At 35.0% G+C, this 18,493-nt stretch overlaps 2 protein-coding genes and 1 pseudogene across 2 annotated transcripts; all 3 read right to left on the reverse strand.

The window, feature by feature from the left end:
• Window positions 1-333: 333 nt before the first annotated feature.
• LOC146147148 (uncharacterized) lies at window positions 334-6,721 on the reverse strand. Its single transcript, XM_083388476.1, has 4 exons — window positions 6,535-6,721; window positions 5,169-5,282; window positions 4,724-4,803; window positions 334-886 (listed from the first exon to the last, which is right to left on the reverse strand). The coding sequence occupies exons 1-4, from the start codon at window positions 6,697-6,699 to the stop codon at window positions 733-735; spliced, it is 513 nt and encodes a 170-aa protein (XP_083244602.1). The 5' UTR covers window positions 6,700-6,721; the 3' UTR covers window positions 334-732.
• A 4,658-nt stretch (window positions 6,722-11,379) lies between these two features.
• LOC146147149 (translation machinery-associated protein 7-like) lies at window positions 11,380-17,729 on the reverse strand. Its single transcript, XM_083388397.1, has 3 exons — window positions 17,651-17,729; window positions 15,067-15,210; window positions 11,380-11,757 (listed from the first exon to the last, which is right to left on the reverse strand). Exons 1-3 carry the CDS (start codon window positions 17,664-17,666, stop codon window positions 11,723-11,725), a joined length of 195 nt encoding a protein of 64 aa, XP_083244523.1. The 5' UTR covers window positions 17,667-17,729; the 3' UTR covers window positions 11,380-11,722.
• A 73-nt stretch (window positions 17,730-17,802) lies between these two features.
• On the reverse strand, window positions 17,803-18,407 carry LOC146147150 (peptidyl-prolyl cis-trans isomerase Fkbp12 pseudogene; annotated as a pseudogene).
• Between the last annotated feature and the right edge of the window lie 86 nt (window positions 18,408-18,493).

Raw genomic sequence — 18,493 nt, forward strand, 5'->3', positions numbered from 1 at the left:
CATTGAGCATCTAGTCTATATGTAGTTAAAATAGGCAAAATATACAGTTTGGAGGGGCCATGGTCACCTGGCCCCCTAGAACTATATTATATTCACCATAGAAGCCTGTATTTTTCGAAACACATGTCTGAAATATACAGGGAAACGTTAAGTTCAAATCATAATAATTATAAGGACTTAATTGATAAAAAAATGTCTATTTACAAACGTCATAATCTGGAATAATACATTTGGTTCAATTGACTTTTTTTTTTTTTTTTTTTCCACTTACGATTGAATTTTTGATATGACACAGATTTATATACGAAATTTGAAATTTTGTAGCCCATAAATATGAAAAAAATTAGACCATAAGAAACAATGTCATGTGCAGTGTTTTCTTTAAGGTGTTTTGGGGGACCGTTTTCTCCAGCGGTTTCCCAAATTTTGAACTTTCAACTTTTTGGTATTTAAATGAAACACTTGCGGTCTCTTAAAACTACTTAGCGGTCACCCAAACCAAACCTTAAAAAAAACCCTGGTCATGTGTGATATTTGTTCGAGAACTTCATTGAGCAGTCTTTAACAGCTGTTCGGTTTTCTGTTGCAACTTTGTTTAGTTTTAATTCACTCTGTTGATTAGTCAACAAAAATGTTGTGCTTTGACATAAAACCTTCTATACCTTATATTTTACCATTCCTTGGAAATTTTAACAAAACTTTTAGTTAAACATGTAATGATGATTGATTTTATTAAGATTCTATCCAACCGAGCAACCTGTAACCAATCGTGTCGTTAAAATAGCCTTTCTCAAATTCTTCCAGATGTATGGCTTTTTCATCTTTCCACACTCTTGTATAGGCAGGAGATTCCATGTTGTGCCAGATGTATAGTTGATCAGCTCTTCTGCAGCATTTGAAACTTACAATCATGGTAAATACCTAGGTGGATATGTAATAGGCCAGTAAACAAGGTGAAATAAGTGAAACAAATTGCAACAGAAGTTTTTTTTGTTGATTCATGACGAGAAAGGTTCCAGGAACTCGACCAAATAATGTCCCCGAAAAATGAATGTTTCCAACACGTCATAATGACGTCATTCATATTCCTTATAGTTTCAAAACTTTACAGTGCTTCTCACACCCGAGATGGGTCTCAAATTATAGAATATATTATTGTTAACAAAAAACTTAATTGGGTCAAACGATTAAATCAACTTATGACGTCGTTAAGGAGTCTTTAAGAAAAAATCCTGTGTTTACCGTAAAATTCGCACTAAGCGCAAGCACAAAACACTATTTTGTGATATTAGTACCACACATGATATGGCATCATTATGACATCACTGGTTAGAGTTAATCAATTAAAACTAAAGAAAATTACGCAATCACTTCTATTAATTTTTAAACATTTAAGGGCAATTTTAAGCACAACATGTATGTCATTAACAGTTGTTACTTATAGATTATCGTCCAATGTTTCTTTTTGGACAACAATATTTCTACAGGACATTCCCTTGCATTGACCGCATGCAAACGTACATTCAAATTATGCTTTCTGCACGTACATTTCACGGTTGATTATGTCGCTGTACAATTACATCGTATCGTCTTGAGGGGGCTCTGTAGAGCTGCTCTTATTTTGTCATAACATACTTTAAAGTTCCATTGATGTTTTCTATCCCCAGTCTTTTGGAATCAGGACAAAATCTCGATCTTGAACCTGAAAATACGTATGTATGCTATTGTAGCGATGATTCTTGTATGAGGCGCTCAAAGAAGTGGCCAAAGCATGTACCGCGTAACCACGATGAAAACGTACGCAAAAAAGGCAATTGTGCGCTTCGTCATCTGCAGTGTGGTAACTCGAGTGTGACATTAATTAGGTCACCCTCGAGCTGTTACGCGCCAGCAATTATGCTGAAGGGATACTGCGTGCATAGGGTCGCCACACTATGATGTTTTATAGCAGCGGGTGTGGGGTGCAAATGTTGAGGCACACTTTGTCAAAAACTGCGAGCTATCTTAAAGTGGAATTTTCTGTGTTTTAACGGGTATAACGTTTCACCGGCATCACCATTATAAAGAAGAGCTACTGCTTTACATCCGGTTTCAACGACATCGATACAAGACGATGCAGATGAATAGAATAATGAGACACAATCACGGAACCCTTTGTTTTTTCGTTAAGACAGTCAACGCTTTCGGTTTTCATATACCGAATAAACGTGTGGCATCCAAGTATTGCGTGTAGGAATAATAAACTGTATGATATTTATTTTTCAAGTTGGCACTTTACTAATTTGATATGCAAGGTTTTGTGCTGGATTAGTTACTTTACGGAGCAGGACCAAACATACAACTTGTAGGAACTATCCTCATCTACGCCGGCGTGATGAATTAGGAGAACTATCTTTATCATCTCCAACTACAATTTTTAAAAGACAAGACAGCCGTTTGACCAATGAGGAGATCAGCATCTTCCGGAGCATGAAAGGCCGTATATTTGTTTTAGTGAGATATGACCCGAGCAATTTAATATTTCTTTGCTTTTTTTTAATTTCTTAGAAACTGCTCCTTTCGCATGTTACATAGCATTTCACCACGGAATGCAACAGTTACTCCAGTATTTCCATGTGTTCTTTCTCGAGAGAACAATCGAAACCAACAAGAGCTGACTTACATTTAGTCACAATATATTCGCAATACGTTTGACAAATTTCATCGTAAAGTGTGGATTTCTGGGATCCGTGGTAGTATGTGAAATATGGCTCCTCCATCAGCCACATCCATGGATTGGTTGGAGGTCCTTGGAATATCAACATTCACCATTTTCGATTTTGTTCATAACGTATTTCCAAAAGTGGTATGCATGCTTGCCGTATAACGAAAGGGAATATGAAAAAGGCTGGCGGATGAGTACACAATTTAAACTTAAAACATCTTCATCTATGTTCTTCGCCGCAATTGCCAAACGTTTAAGTTGTGGAATGACGCCACCATCAAGTTTACACATAGACTTATGCCCTATTACCTTAGCCTGTCGATTTTTCCGAAAAACAAATTCTGAAGCATTTTTCGAGTTCATTAATTTTGGGATTTTTCGGCCAATTGAGTTTGCTTTCAAAATGTTAACATCATTGTCAGCTTCAGTTGCAATGATGCGAAGCACATCTTTCCACATAAAAGGATTTCGGTCTTTGAAAAAAACAAATCAATTTGTTTGTATCGAGCGTATCGCGGTTTTGACGTGCTTTTAACAAATCCTTACGCTGTTCGTTTTTTCCGCATTTGGTACCAGTTAATTCTTGAAGAGCATTAATAAATTTTGCATATGTTGGCATTGATAAAAGCCATGTATACATTATTTGTTTGTCCGTCATTCCACGGCCTCTAGTTAATCCACCAGTTGATTTTACGCTTCTCATAAAAACTTGTTCGTTAGCAAGATCGGTCAAAAGTGAAAAAAAAAAGTCCCAAACTTTAAAGTCCCAAAACTTTATCACTTCTTCTGACCACGTGGAAACCATTTTTAAATTTGGTCTTAATGTCTAGATTAGTTTCAGGGAGTTGCTTCGGTACTTGGCGTTTCCTCAACAGCTGCACGTTCTGCTACTATACTCGTTGGTCTGCAGTAGTCCACATTATACACTTTCGATCCATCTCTAAAGGCAACAATTTACTTTCGGTACTAAAAACTTTATATTGCATTTAATCAAGCCGTCTACGCCCAAAACAGCAAAAAAAAACTAGCCTTGTCTGTTTTTTTACAAAAAATGTTGATCTTCTTTGTATCTTTATTTGCGTTAGTCAATGTGACATCATAATAGCATTCTATGTTTAGATAACTATAGGTAGGCTATATACAACATTCGATAGGTGAAAATATATTTCGAAAATAAGCAATTTCCAATGGAAGACTATTTACCGGCATTAATGTTATACTGTTTCCAAATGTTTTGTTAAATTTCAAAGTTTTCCGTGGTAATGGATCTGGTACCTTAAAGTTTACAGTTGTGATGTCCTTATGACGTCATATGCTCGTAAAATCGTTTTTAATTAATTGTATTTTTTGTTCTTCAAACTTACCTTTCATAAGAGACTAATCTCAAGGTGTTAGGACTATTATAAAATTTTAGCCTATATTAACATGCTTATGGTCTTGGGGGAGTTCCAGGAACCTTTTCTGATATGATTCGGCAAAAAAAAACTTCCGTTGCAATTAGTCCTAGGTTTGAGTCTTTTTTCACCTAGATTTACTGGCCTATAAATACTATAAAAATAAGGTACTTTTTTATAGTTTGTTATTTGAATTGTAAGTTTGCTGCTCTGTTAAAGTCAGTCAAACAAGTTCGGTATGCGACATTGCAAACGTTTGCATTTTCTTAATATTTTCCACAAGTGCAATTATACAGGAAGAGTTCAGTTGGAAAAATAATTAAAATCATATAAAAATTCTACAAGTTATACTTAACCAATTTGGGCGATGGTAGAATATCTTATTGTGTTTTGATTGTTTAGGGACAAAGTGGTAAATCCAGAAAATAATTTAAATTTAGAATAATTTATTTTTATTAATATTTTCTCAAACCTTTCGAATTAAAAAATTGTGGCCTGCCATGAAATTTAAACTCATATCCTACCATATACCATACATATGACTTTCGTGGAGTTTAAACGTCTCCATAATAGCCTATTACACAAGTAGAGTATATTAAACTGGTTCAGTCACTTTCAAACGTACCTTTGACTGTTGGAAGGGGTAAGGTTTCGCTTCATACATCGGTTGTTAAATATTATTGCTGCTGTGTCGGGGTGATTGGCCTAAACAAAAACGTTTTTTTAAGTCAGCTTTACTCTTGTAACTTATATTTTGCAGCGAACCTACATCGCAGTTGGGGTAAGATACGTTGAGCCATACATATGTTTACATGATTATTTAAGTCTACTGAAATAGAAATAAAAGCAACACTTTAAAAATAGCAAAATTCAAGTCACTTGCAAAAAATAAATCTTTTGGGGTTTCTATGGTTATGGGATAGCGTAATTGCTTATTTTCACCTCAATGTAAATACTTAAAGTACGACCCACTGTTCATTCTATTAAGTGATTTTTAAAATGTCGCATTCGCCCTGAATACATAGATAAATGTGAACTTACGCATAACTTACAAAAGTTTTTAAACTTACTAGCTTTCGGTCTGTTGAAATGTCGCACCAACCACATCTGGATCGACTAAGTGGAGTTATGTTGTCTTTTAGTTTTTTGACGTTTTTTTCTGAAGGGCACCAAAACAATATTACCTGTAATTGCACAATGGTGGTAAAAACGCTTATATTATTTTTGGTAAGAAGGTGAACTGAATTAACATTAATGAAAATAAAATAGGTTTAGAGAAGTGTTCTGCAACGTCTCCATCCGCTTCAAGATACTCTAACTTAACAAAATACATATTTGGTGCTTAGCACATAGGTTTTACGTTATTTAATTATAAACATAGCAATTAGGAGTCCTAATTCAAAGCCCAATTTCTGTTTAATTAAACTAGAGATATACAAACAACGTTTTCGTTTTTGATGCATTGTAGGCCTTCAACCTGCTTTTTCGCTGCGTAGAGGGAATTTGTTTTTTGTTTGTTTTCTTTACTTAGAATTACTTTCGCTTTCTGCTTCCGTCAACCATCGAATTTCGATGAGAGTTTTTGACTCAAAATAATGAACTCGCGAGTAACTAATTTTGCCAGTAACTGCCGCAATTGTACCATCACTGTTTTAATATAACAGCACAACAAATAGCTATAGTTTAAGGCGATTTTAATCGTGAAATTACAATTTGCTTTATACGGTCAAATGACCGTTAGTTTAACGTAAATCGATTCCTATCTCATCTCATAGCCTACTGTGGTAATTATTCTAATAAAACAAAAATACATATCAAAAGGTTACCTAGTGAGGAAGTTTAAATATTTTAACAGTTACCTAAGCGAAGATATAAACGATTGAAAATAAAAAACGGTCAAAATGACCGCTAGAGTTAACAATATAAACTCACAAATTATTTAAGTCAAACTTATAGGTTTGTTTTATTTCATTCATAGACCTATAGCTATTTAATAAACGGCTAACGACTTGTTTTTCAAATTTATCTCGATAAATGCTCAATACGTAATGTCTCTTTAAATAAAAGTTTGTTAATTTGAACGCACGATTTTTCACAGTTTGCCTGAACGCCTTTTCCCCTTAAATCCATTTAGACATAAACTAAATTTCAATTTGCACAGCGGCATATAAGTTTGACGGAAAAAGTCAAGTTTTAAAGGATTGCTAACTTAATGACATTATGTTAGCACCTAACTTTCATACGTCATTTGTAAATAATTAATTTCATCACCTCCCCAAAACAAAAATCCTGGACTGGAACCGTCTACTTATGTATAGTAAATTCAACAAGAGAGCAATTGCTCCATTTTAAACTAAGCAATTGGTGTATTCTCCTAATTGCTAAATCATAGACCAAACTTCTTGGGGCTATATACAAGTCTTTATGTACCGGCACCTTTCTTATGTTTTTTCCCCTGTCCAGCGCTTGTTTTAGAGAAACTCGGGATAAAATATTCGTTACACGAACTGGATGTCGTTCATCATTAAACTGCAGGAACCAGAAGGAAACCAACAAGGCAATCAAAGTGGCTGTAAATACACAAAACAATCTAACGTTCATTTTTCTAGCATATTGCCTTGTACCGTTGTCGCTCTTGCTAAAATTGCACCCATGAAAGGAAATAGCAAGTTACAGTGCCGCAATCTGCACCGGTACGCCGGAACTGCAAAATCACAAAAAGAAATAGGCATACACTCTGAAATCCATTGTAATAGCCTACTCCTTCTCTTGCTCTCTCTTTGTTTTATTTGTGTAAATCACGTGTTTTTGACCTGTTGGACAACGGATGCTAGCAGCTTTCAGGTCTTATGCGAAGTTAAATCACTGCAAATTAAATATAATTGTGGCTGCCTTAAGTTATTATGCTCTTGCTGCCACATTCAATGGGTCTGTTTTTGAAAATCGCTGGCAATTTTGTTATTGATTTAATTTTTTAATTTATAAACATGTAAATTTTAGCAAAATGTTTTAACCTGGCGGTACTAGCGGCATGCAGTATGAAGTCCGTGGGATACACTTCCAAATAAGCCTGATAACCTCAGTCTAGGTTTTTAGGGTAAAATATGGGTAAAATAACAAATCCAAATGGGATTCGTATTCAATTCTGCCGTTTATTTCGGGTAATTGGAACCGATATAATGTAAAGGTTTATTGCCATGGTTGCGCCTATAGTTGTACATATGCGAGTGGCACGTTTAGATAAAGCATTTCGCTGCCGTGACAAATTCATAGTGCTTGCTTTACATGTACCTAGGAATGCAGTGTCAGCGTTTTTTCGAGCGACCAATTACTTTGTCGCCTAATAATTAAGTGTCAATCAAGCGTTATTGGGCGAACGACTAACGTGTAATGCCAGGTGCGGAGTTCACAATTTCCTTAACTGCGTAAAGTGGCAAAAAGTAACATTCCCTCGTAAAACGTGCTGACCTTGGACAAAATGGGCTACAGAGTTACTTAAGGTCAACTTTAGGCCAATATTCGGCGAGGTTATGCACAGCGTAATCGTCAAGTCCTGCTTATGGCAATAGTAGTTTTGTATTCTTTGCAGTACATTATTTGACTGCAGCAAGATCACGTTAGCCAAAAAAGTAGAACTGACACATAACACTGAAAAAAAATATTCATCATAATTTTGCTATTCCGCTTTTACAATTAACAGTTGGCGGTAATATCATTTTCAAATTTGGTACTGCGCATGCGCACGTCGGTAGTTTTACGTGGTCTTACTCGAGTCCCGAGTCCGACTCCAGCAAATCAAACCGACTCCGTCGAGTCCCGAGTCCGACGCCCTGCTTGTAGGACTTTAAGGTAAAATATATTTTTTAGGGCAGGTTTGGTAGTTTATCGCGGCATGCGATGACCCTAATTATTTATAAGTTCGGATTAAATTCTGTAGGACTTCGTAAGCAATACGTATGTGAAATATGCAAACGAATCTTTTAGCTCTTACTCAATTTTGATTGCCAATTTTTGGCCGAAATCCCAATGGTCAATGACATTACAGTGTCTATAGCAAGGGTCTCAAACTCAAATTGCTCTGAGGGCCAAATGAGGACGTGTAAAATGCCCAAGGGCCGCAATTCACAATAAATAAGAACACAATATAATATAAACACATGCAGGCTGATTTTAGGCTACAGTTATTTGTTCTGGCTACTTTACTGGCAGCGTTTTTTCAAGGACAAGAATCTCGATATTGGGCTTCAAATTGTCAGCAGAAACAAATCTTAGAGTTGCTTGCAGATGTTGACTGCCTAATATTGGCAAAGAAACTTCTTTTTTTGCAAAATGCTGGTTCAACTTTTTATTTTTTTACTTTGCCCTGGTAAGCATATTATTTATCGCGGTGCATTGTTTCGAAGTGCAAACCCTTGTTATACTTCTTCATAACAGCGATCTTCTGCCGGCAAATAAGGCAATAACTAGTACCTCTGACCGCGGTGACAAAATATAACTCCTCCCCCTTATCTTGAAAAACTTTTCTTTCGTCTGTGATTTTTTTTCATTTTTGAAGCAAAAGACAAGTGTAATTTAGCTTTTTAAGCTATAGAAATTTATTTCAATACTAGGCTAGAACAATCAAAGCCTACAACTCGACAATCAATTTATACATTATGAGATGACCAATTACACTAACACCTGACTGAAGCGCTTTCCAGCGTTATTGTGACAACTGTACAGAGTTGAATAGGCAATGTGACGTAATAGTAGATCTTTTACCGCATAAATGATAGCGTTTGAAAGTGATATGACAGTGAAGTTTGGTGAGTATAGTTTCAGTTTTTTGAAGCAATTTTGGAGTGAATTTTAACTTTCAAATCTGACTAAAAAAGATATGTGGCTCTTAAATATGGTTAAATACTTGGAAATCCAAAATTTCTACACGGGCCGCACAAAATGTTCTCGCGGGCCGCATGCGGCCCGCGGGCCGCGTGTTTGAGACCCTTGGTCTATAGGATGCTTGCAATCTATGTTGAGATTGTTATTGTTGACTGTTTTACTTACCGGTAACTCTTAAATTTTATTTTTTCAAAGATTGCCTAAATTTTAATTGTTCAGAATTTTACAAACGAAACTAGAAATTTTATACTGCAAGAAACAAGCATTTAGTAAAAAATGGCCAGCAAGAAATCAAATTCCTATATGCACAAAAGTGGAGTAGCTAAAATGGTTATAAAACAACTAGATGAGAGAAGTTGACATATAATACAAAGTCCCTTGGCTAAACTTGGTTACTGCCGTAGTCTTGCAACAACGTCGGTCAAACTGCGGCTCGCGTAATAAATTCGTTGCAAGTCAGTTTGTAGTTCCACAATTACTATTTTTTTTTAATAAACGAATTTATTCATAAAGTATGTAGCCTACTGAGACGTTTCTGGTGCTTACTAGTGTAAGCGTATACAAAACTTACATTTCACAGAAGTAGCCTATTCGTTTTTTAAACCCATATCAGGTACGCAACCACTCTCGTGTTCATTATGGAAACTGTTTTGTCTACTTTTGGACATTAAAAAAAATAATTCGACATATTCTACTAATCGATAAAAACTAAAATTTAATCATACAAACGTCCAAGTAAGCTATATTTCTTACCTTCGAGCCCTCTGAAGATGCAACTTTCTTAGCAAGCGTAATCCTTCGCAGAAAGGTCGCAAATAAACTAAGCAAAATCGTACAATTTACAGGTTATTTAACCAGTGCTTTCATGCGTTATTTCTGTGCAACATATTACTTCTTTGCGATGAAGCATCCGCCTTCAAACAGTGCCATAAGCACCATAAGTGTTTGGTCTGCCGTTCTTCCAATAAGAACTTAAAGAGTTAGACAGAGAAGATGCACAATTTTGCAGCGCCTTGAAATAATTCACAGACTTCTTCGGTTCGAACGTAATGCCAAAAATCCGATTAAAGTGAGAAAACAGGATTTTTCGTTTCTGCAAATAACATCTGCCTTTTCCGACAAAACACTTACGAATAAGTAAAAATGTCAAAAAACTTTGCTTTATCCGAAATCCATTGTTTCAGTTCGCTTATGATGTAACAAACACTTTATAAAGGGACTGAATTTACTTAATACTTGGGAAATTTGCAATATTCTGATGTTGGACACATTTGTTGAATTTAACTTAGTCAAAATAAAATAAGATCTGCTGTTGCTGCCAGGCATTGTTAAAAAATGTCCCACAACAATCAACATAAAATAATTACATTGCGAACCGAGGCGGATAATAAAAATGCCTATTATTTTACATGGAAATGGCATGGGTTTCAAGTATATGGGTAATATACGGGGTTTACGTCTCGTAGAACTGTTTAGACGCGCAAATGGCCTGGTAGGTGAGTTTGTTTCATAACTACAACTTTTTTCGATTAAACGTAACATATAGCTTTTAATTATTTAAGTCTGCGGAAAGTAAGTTTACCAAAATTATTGCATACAATCAAAATTCCCGCCTAAACGCGATTTGCTTCTGGCGCAAAATAACGTGTTGCAGCGTTTGTCGACGCTCCCATCCGAAAGCGATTTAAAAAAAAAAATTTACGTTTAACCCCAGACGTGTCTAGTGTGAATTACTAAACCAACCTTAAACTATACGTTTTGGATATTATTATTACTGAAGTTTATACCGGTACAGTATCTTTGGAAAAAAGCGCCAAGTAAAAAAGTATTTTTTACACCGCGGCACACCGGTTGCGGAGTACTGGTTTAGAACGTAGCCCATTGTTGTTTGTTTGGTATATACATTATTTTGCCTATAGTTGCAATAATATTGCCCTGAAGAAGATTGCCCGAATCGGTACACTAAAATGCCAATTGTTTGGTACGGCCAAGCCTGATAAAGCATGACATGACATAATACATTAAAGTTCAGGCTGAAGTATCGCACAAAAAAACTAGTAAATCTATTTCTGTTGTTTCTTTTAAGAACTTTCATTTGGTGTTTCGCAAGACCATTTTTATGCATAGCATTCCGGGGCTTAAGAACGTTGAAAATCCCTGCCCTAGATAACGTTTGATTGTTGGGTTTTTAACTTAAGTTATACTTCTATTTTTATCAAGGTTATTGGTTTAGGCGTGATTTTTTAGAATGTCTAAATAAAAAAAAGGCTAACGTTGTAAAATAATAAACTCTTGAAAACAATCTGTCTAATGGTAATTTAAAACATTTTATGTTAGTTAAACCTGGCCTATAGGTCGGACGGAATAAATCTAAAAAGCAATCTAATTCGAAATGCTAAATAAGGGTGAAATTTCTCGTGTTAAAATGACACAACATAAACAAATAAATCCAATTTGCAAAAACAAATATCAGTTTTTAGTTTAAACAAGGAAATGTCAATAGAAGACACTTTTAGAATATTCTTTCTCTATAACTTACTTAGAGCAAAAAGGCGCGTTCGGATATTTCTCTTTTAATAAAATAACATAAAGAAACTTTATACAAGCTAAAACACCGACCAACTGGCAAACATTGCCAGTGACCAAATTGCAACACTTCATTTCAAAATGCTGTAATAGCACGAAACTGTTTGTGTGGGTAAAGTGATGGTTTCTTGGCCTTGTTGTTGATAGCTTTAATTTCTTACTTCTTACCAGACTTCTTTATTCCACCTTGTGCTGTATTTAAAAATAATTATTTGCAATCTACTGAGCCATAAAATACACATGGGTATTAGGTATATACTCTTAATCCGAAGTAGTGCAAAGCAACGAATATAACTCATAATATTATACTGTGTGAAACAAAACACTAGTGGTAAATAAGACTTCACGCTACGCACTCACATAATGTTTTGCAAATATTTAAGGGCTCTTCAGCCAGCACTGTGTAGGCGCCGAACTTTTAAATTCAGGGCGTGTTATCTAACCAGTGCGAAATTTGCCCATTAACATAAATAATGTGAAAGCTTTCAGATAACGGCTAGTGTTGCTGTTGCACATTATGACAGCAACAAACCATTTAGTATAGGGTAACTTTGTTACAGCACCTTCAGGCTTTAAATTTCCATTGGAATGGGCAAAATTTAACATTAAATTGAAAAAAATTGAACTTAAAATTAAAATGTATAGTTTTTTTTAAATTGCACGTAAAATTAAAATGTATAGTTTTGGGGTTCAATTGTCTCGTGTCTAAGTGGTAATTCAGGAAAGTTTTTAACACTTTTGGTAAACTAAAACTGAGGTACAACTTGGTCAAATTCCAGGGCGTTTTGATGCCCTACCAGAAGAGGCCAATGTTTGTAAGCTCTTAGATCAGTGCTCCGCAACAGGTGTGTCACAAAAATTTTTTTCCAGAGGCATTTTACTTACACAGGGTTGGCCTTAAGCACTCGCCCGCTCGATAATGCGAGTGCAAATCGCTCCGGACGAGTGCCGATTGACACCCACTCGCTCGACTGGTGAGTGGCTTCGGCAAGAAATGTAATTAGTTGGTGTAGGACAACTTGTGTTAAGCACCACTACTAAGCGAAATATAACTTAGCGCCAGGTATTTCCCTAAACACGAAGACGCAAATACATTCAACACTACACAAATAATAAGGTTAATCGAAGTCACGTTCGAAGCTCGTAATAAAGACATTTTGTCCCGTTTAAAAAGAAATCGTTTACCGGCAAACAATCAAAGACGCCATTATAGTCATAAAGTTTATCGTTTAACTTAAACATTGTTAATTTTTAAATATTTAACCCAGTAGTTGTTTGTATTGCGAAATTAGGAGCAATTGCTACAGTTCTTGCTAACAATAAGTTTTAATGCAAATGTCTTATAATAATATTTGTAAGCAGTGTTTTTTTATGTTTTGAGGGACCGAAACCTCCACTGAACACTACGATATTTGAAAATATCGCCTACTTGTGCTACAAACTATAGTGTTAGGCGAAATGTGGCGTTTTGTTTGTGGCGTGAAACAACCTGCGTTAAAACGTCCTTCAAGCACAGAAAAACCAGAATACGAAAAAAAGAGAGCGCGAGGATTTTTAGAAAAATTGAAAACAGGCAGGCCGTGGCTACTAAATTGTCAGTGTTATTTTTTTCACTAAAGATTGTTAAAAATATTTCGCTAAAACATTGTCTTAAGCGTAAACTGCTTTATGGGTCATTAAATTGTTCATTCGTGATTGGAAATAAACAACCAGACTTTTATAAAAACTACTGTTTACGTAAAAAAAAAACAGAATAACGATAACCCAAGAAATAACCGCGCTAGGACAAAAATTTGCAGACGGCATGCCAACAAATTTGGCGAGTGTTATTTTGTCCGGGCGAGTGCCGATTGATTGCCGCTCGCCCAACTGGCGAGTGTAAATTTTTGCTTAGGAACAAACCTGTTACACTTTTAAGCATACATGTTACCAATTTAGAGAATAAACACAAAAAATATGCATACATTAAGTCAGGCATTTTGACCTTATGCGATAATCCAGGTGTAACTGCATTACCTTTCCTTAAAATCCAAAACTCCATAAAAACCTATGTATATTAAAGCACCGGAAGTCAAATTTTAATTTGTTTCCTTACTCAACAAGCAGGGTTTTAACTTTTTATACCAAAGTGTTAAGGGCACCACGCATACAATTCAAACCCATAAAATATCATTAGATTATTGGGATTTTATGCTTATTGTTAGTTTCTTTGCTCATTGTATTATTAAATCTTGGCTGCTCTAAAAAATAAATTAGGAAAAAGGCATCAAAGAAAACCAATACTTGAATTTGCTATTAAAAGCCCTTAACGTCTTCTGATCATCAATTGTAAGGGGGTACTATTTTCAGGACTTCGACAGGCTTAAGCTAATATAGGAAGATTTTTTTCCAAACACGCTGCCATTTTTAATGCTTTGGTGCCAAGAGATTTTTGTGTGTATGATTATATCACAATAAATCGAATTTTCCTACATTGTGTAGAGCTATTGTGTGGTGTTGCATTCCGGTTACTGTGGGTGCTGCAGTCTATTTTTCGTATCTGAGGGGTGCCTTACGCCATAAGGTTTGGAACAATTGAGATAAAGGAAAGTAAAACTTTTTTTGAAGCCTTCAAGGCATTTAATTTTAATATTGGCTATTGTGGTACATTGTCGATTGACATATATGTCTTAGGTGTTATGCTAAATTATTTTAGCTCTGTTAGTATGGCGAAAAGTTGTGAAGCACTGTCCTAGATATTGAGCTTGACAATTTAATAATAAAGGGAGGAAGGTTATGTTATTTGCAAGAAAATAATTGTTGTCAAAAATATACCAATGTCTTATAATGCATGACCATTTAAGGCAGATGTTTCCAACCTGGGGGCCATGAGCCTTTTACAAGGGGCTAAAAAAATTAAAAAAAATAATAGTTTTTTTAATTTCTAGTCCACTATAACAAAAGAAATTAAGGTAAAATTTAATAAGATATCAGTACAGCAATAAGCTACTCCTTCTTGAGTTTACTTTCTTAGTTTTACTTTTAGATTTACTAATATTAATATTTTAAAATTTGCGCAATGGCTACCCCCTCTAAAAAGGAAGTAGGATGAAAGTTATCTTAAGCTTGGCTTTACATATCTACATTACAATGAAATAGACATGCCATTGCTGTTGCCTTCCCCATCAACATATCGCTTGTGAATGTGGGTTTCCAACGTTTGTGAATGTGGGTTTTCAACAAATGGATATTCAAAATGACACGCAGGTGGCTCTTTCCACCACCAAACCAGAAATTAAGACATTATTCAAGCAAAAACAAGCTCAATCATCACATTAACTGAATATGTAATAACTATTTAATCTAGTATCATGTTTATTGTGTTTTTGATTATTTTAGTTAAAAATTATTTACAAAATTGCCAAAAGGACACAAACTTAAACAAATAATGTATAATTATTTTTAAATTTTATTACTATTTTGAATACAAGCCTTTCAACAGAAAAATAGCACTTTGCATACCTAAAGGTCCTTTTTTGGAGGCCTTTTCTCTCATTTCTGCCAGTTTTTTTTGTTCTGCTTTTTGTTTTTCCTTAAAGGCTTTGTCATCATCGTCAAGTTCATTTTGATTCTTTTTTGGTTGTTTCAGCGGCTTTTTTTTACCTCCTGTAATTGAAACATTAAATGTTGCTGTCAAGAATTTTAAGGGCAAAATAGGCCCTGGTTATTGGTAAATACTAAATCAAATTAAATTCAGAAAAAAACGTTTTCTGACTTTTAGAATTAATTAAATATTGAACTCTGTGAAAACATTTACTAGGTTTTATTTACAATAGTTTACAAATATTTTTTTTCCTTTCTGTTTAGAATATAAATTGCTTCTGTTTTAAATGTTACATAATTAGGGAAAAAAATGTTTTACATGTCTGGTTAAAATTATTTTAAGTCAAAATGGTTAATGCACAAAAATCTTAACAAAATAAACAAAAACTGTAAGAACTCTTTAAAGTTGCATTTCAAAAATGTTATTTTAAAACACTTTATCAAGATTTCGTTTTTGTTTTTTTTAATTACACTTATCAACATTTTAACTATAATTTATCTTAATTCAAGATATATATAAACGTTATACAAGGGCAGGGGGAATTCACCATACAGCCTGGTTTTTATCGCCTTAGGTTCAGCTCTAACTTCGTTTTTGCTTCAGATAGTTGTGTATCTCTGATTTGAACAGATGTATTCAACAGTATTTGCTATGTGTTTTTTCGGTGATGATTTGCAGTTAACCTATTTGGTCTTTTGATTATTTCCTAGCTGTTAATTTTTTTGCAATCATTTTTACATTTTATCAACAACTAAACTGTTTATTCAATCATTTTTTAAAATAACCTGTTTGTCTTTTTGATATATGCCAAAATATATAAAAACACTTTTTGGCAATACTTTATCAAACCATGCACTGTTTATATCTATGTATTGCTAAAAGGTCAAAATTTCTAATGTATTAGTGCTAAAAATATTCACACTATACAGTAATTGATATATATCTTGATGTTTAATACAGAACAAGAAAGGGTATGTCCAGTGGTGGGATTCAGCCGGTTCATACCAGTTAGATAGAACCATCTCGCGAAATTTTATAAGATCAGCGACCCGGTTAGCTTTACTGGTTACTGTCAATAGATTTTTACATTTTATTCCATACATTGATTTTTGAGATTAAAGTGGTAGCTCACGTGTTTTTTTCAAATTTTTTTTCCTTTTGTGTTGTTTGTCTGCAAATTTAATTGTTGCGTCATAAGTACAAGTCATGAGAGGACTGCTGCTTTTTAGAGTGGCTGTAAGCAGTGATGGAATTCAGTAGGTTCGCAGTTCGCAACATTCGCTGGAACCTTGGTATGGCGGGCTGCATCCTGTTCTTGTAACTACTTTAATTATTTCCCGGAAAATATGACTTTTTTAACAGAACTGGCTGAAATATATGACTTTTGTGATAGAACCGGCTGACAAAAAATTTAAATCCCACCACTGGGTATGTCCCGAAACACAATTGCACTAGTAGTTTAACTGGGTGTTATGGTGTCTATGGACCATTTACAACTTATTCAGTGAAAAATATTTATGTTGAACAACCCCAAAATACAAACCTATAAGAATAAGTAAGAGAGCCAGTATAAATTTGTATCTTAAGTTGTACAGTCAAAGACACACACAAACATATGTGTTTAATAACATCTGTGATCTAGCCCCTCGGAAGTTGCTTTATGACCAACGATTACGGCTTCCGTATCAATAGTACACCGAAAAGCCATCGCAGACTCGCCGAATCTGTCGATCTATGATACAAGCTGAGCAAGCCAGAAAAACAACTGGCCTGCAGTGAGGTTCGAACTCACGACCTCCGGTCAAGCCGGGACCGAAACAACCATGCGCCAATACTTGCACATTTTGTTAGTACAAGCAACTTCACACTGGGGGATCATCAGTCCGTATCAATCAATCAAAGACACACACAAACATATGTGTTTAATAACATCTGTGATCTAGCCCCTGTAGCCCCCCTGGGTGTACTATTGATACGGAAGCCGTAATCGTTGGTCATAAAGCAACTTCCGAGGGGCTAGATCACAGATGTTATCAAACACATATGTTTGTGTGTGTCTTTGATTGATTGATACGGACTGATGATCCCCCAGTGTGAAGTTGCTTGTACTAACAAAATGTGCAAGTATTGGCGCATGGTTGTTTCTCGACTCGCTCCTCTCTGAGCCTGCATAGCTCAGTTGGTAGAGCGACGGTCCCGGCTTGACCGGAGGTCGTGAGTTCGAACCTCACTGCAGGCCAGTTGTTTTTCTGGTTTGCTCTGCTTGCATCATAGATCGACAGATTCGGCGAGTCTGCGATGGCTTTTCGGTGTACTTCAGTTGTGCAGTTAATATTTAAAAGCTTGAAAACTGTAAAATTGACTTACTAAGTTTTAAACTATAAATACAATTACTTAAACTTAGTGATCACAGATTTGTTTCAAAAATTTTCATTATAATAAATGCAGAAGACTTTCCATGATTTTAGATTGAAAACTACCTATTAGTAGCAAAAAACTTACCTTGCCTTCCAGACATTTTTTTATTTGCAGTGTTAGTTACTTTATACCACAACAAAATGCCTTTCCTAAGCTAAATGCTACAAAATTAAAAAGCATGTTAAGTATTACAGATAACCAAAAAATCATAAGTTAATTTTAAGTTCCATCGTACATAGAAATATAGAGTAGACTGAATATACGAAATATGTTTTAAATATGTTAAAGAATTTTGAAACAAAAGTGGTAAGTTAATTAGCAAAACTTTAAATAAAGAAACAGTTGCTGTCTATATGCAATACAAAATATATAGGTGCGCAAATCAAATGTTTGCAACACACATTAAATTTAAATTTATTATTTCTTGTCTTCTATACATAGAAGTTCCACATCAAAAACAAGGGTAGAGTTGGGAGGAATAAGGCCAGGATAGCCTTTATTTCCATACTCATAATCAGGTGAACAGGTAAGAATTGTACGCTCGCCAACAGACATTTGTATGACACCTTCGTTCCCACCTTCATCCCAATTACAAATTGAAAAGGGGTACCTCTGTCTCTGAATGAGTCAAACTTTTTACCACTTTCCAAAGTTCCAGTATAGTGTACACTGACCTTTTGGCCAGTTTTAGGGGAGGTGGAAGAATTACCTTGACGGAGGACTTCAACATTAACACCCATTTTATACTTTCTATTCAAAATACAACTAGTACTTAAGGACCTTTATTTGCTTGCAAAAACAATCACAGGGTTGAGATTAAGCCCTCGACAAACAAGTTATTATTTTTTTAAACGTTAAATTAGGCAAATAGGGCTTAGGGTTGAGATTAAGCCCTCGACAAACAAGTTATTATTTTTTTAAACGTTA

This window comes from Ascidiella aspersa, chromosome 4 (assembly GCF_963924565.1).
Source record: "Ascidiella aspersa chromosome 4, kaAscAspe10.2, whole genome shotgun sequence".
Classification (NCBI taxonomy): Eukaryota; Metazoa; Chordata; class Ascidiacea; order Phlebobranchia; family Ascidiidae; genus Ascidiella; species Ascidiella aspersa.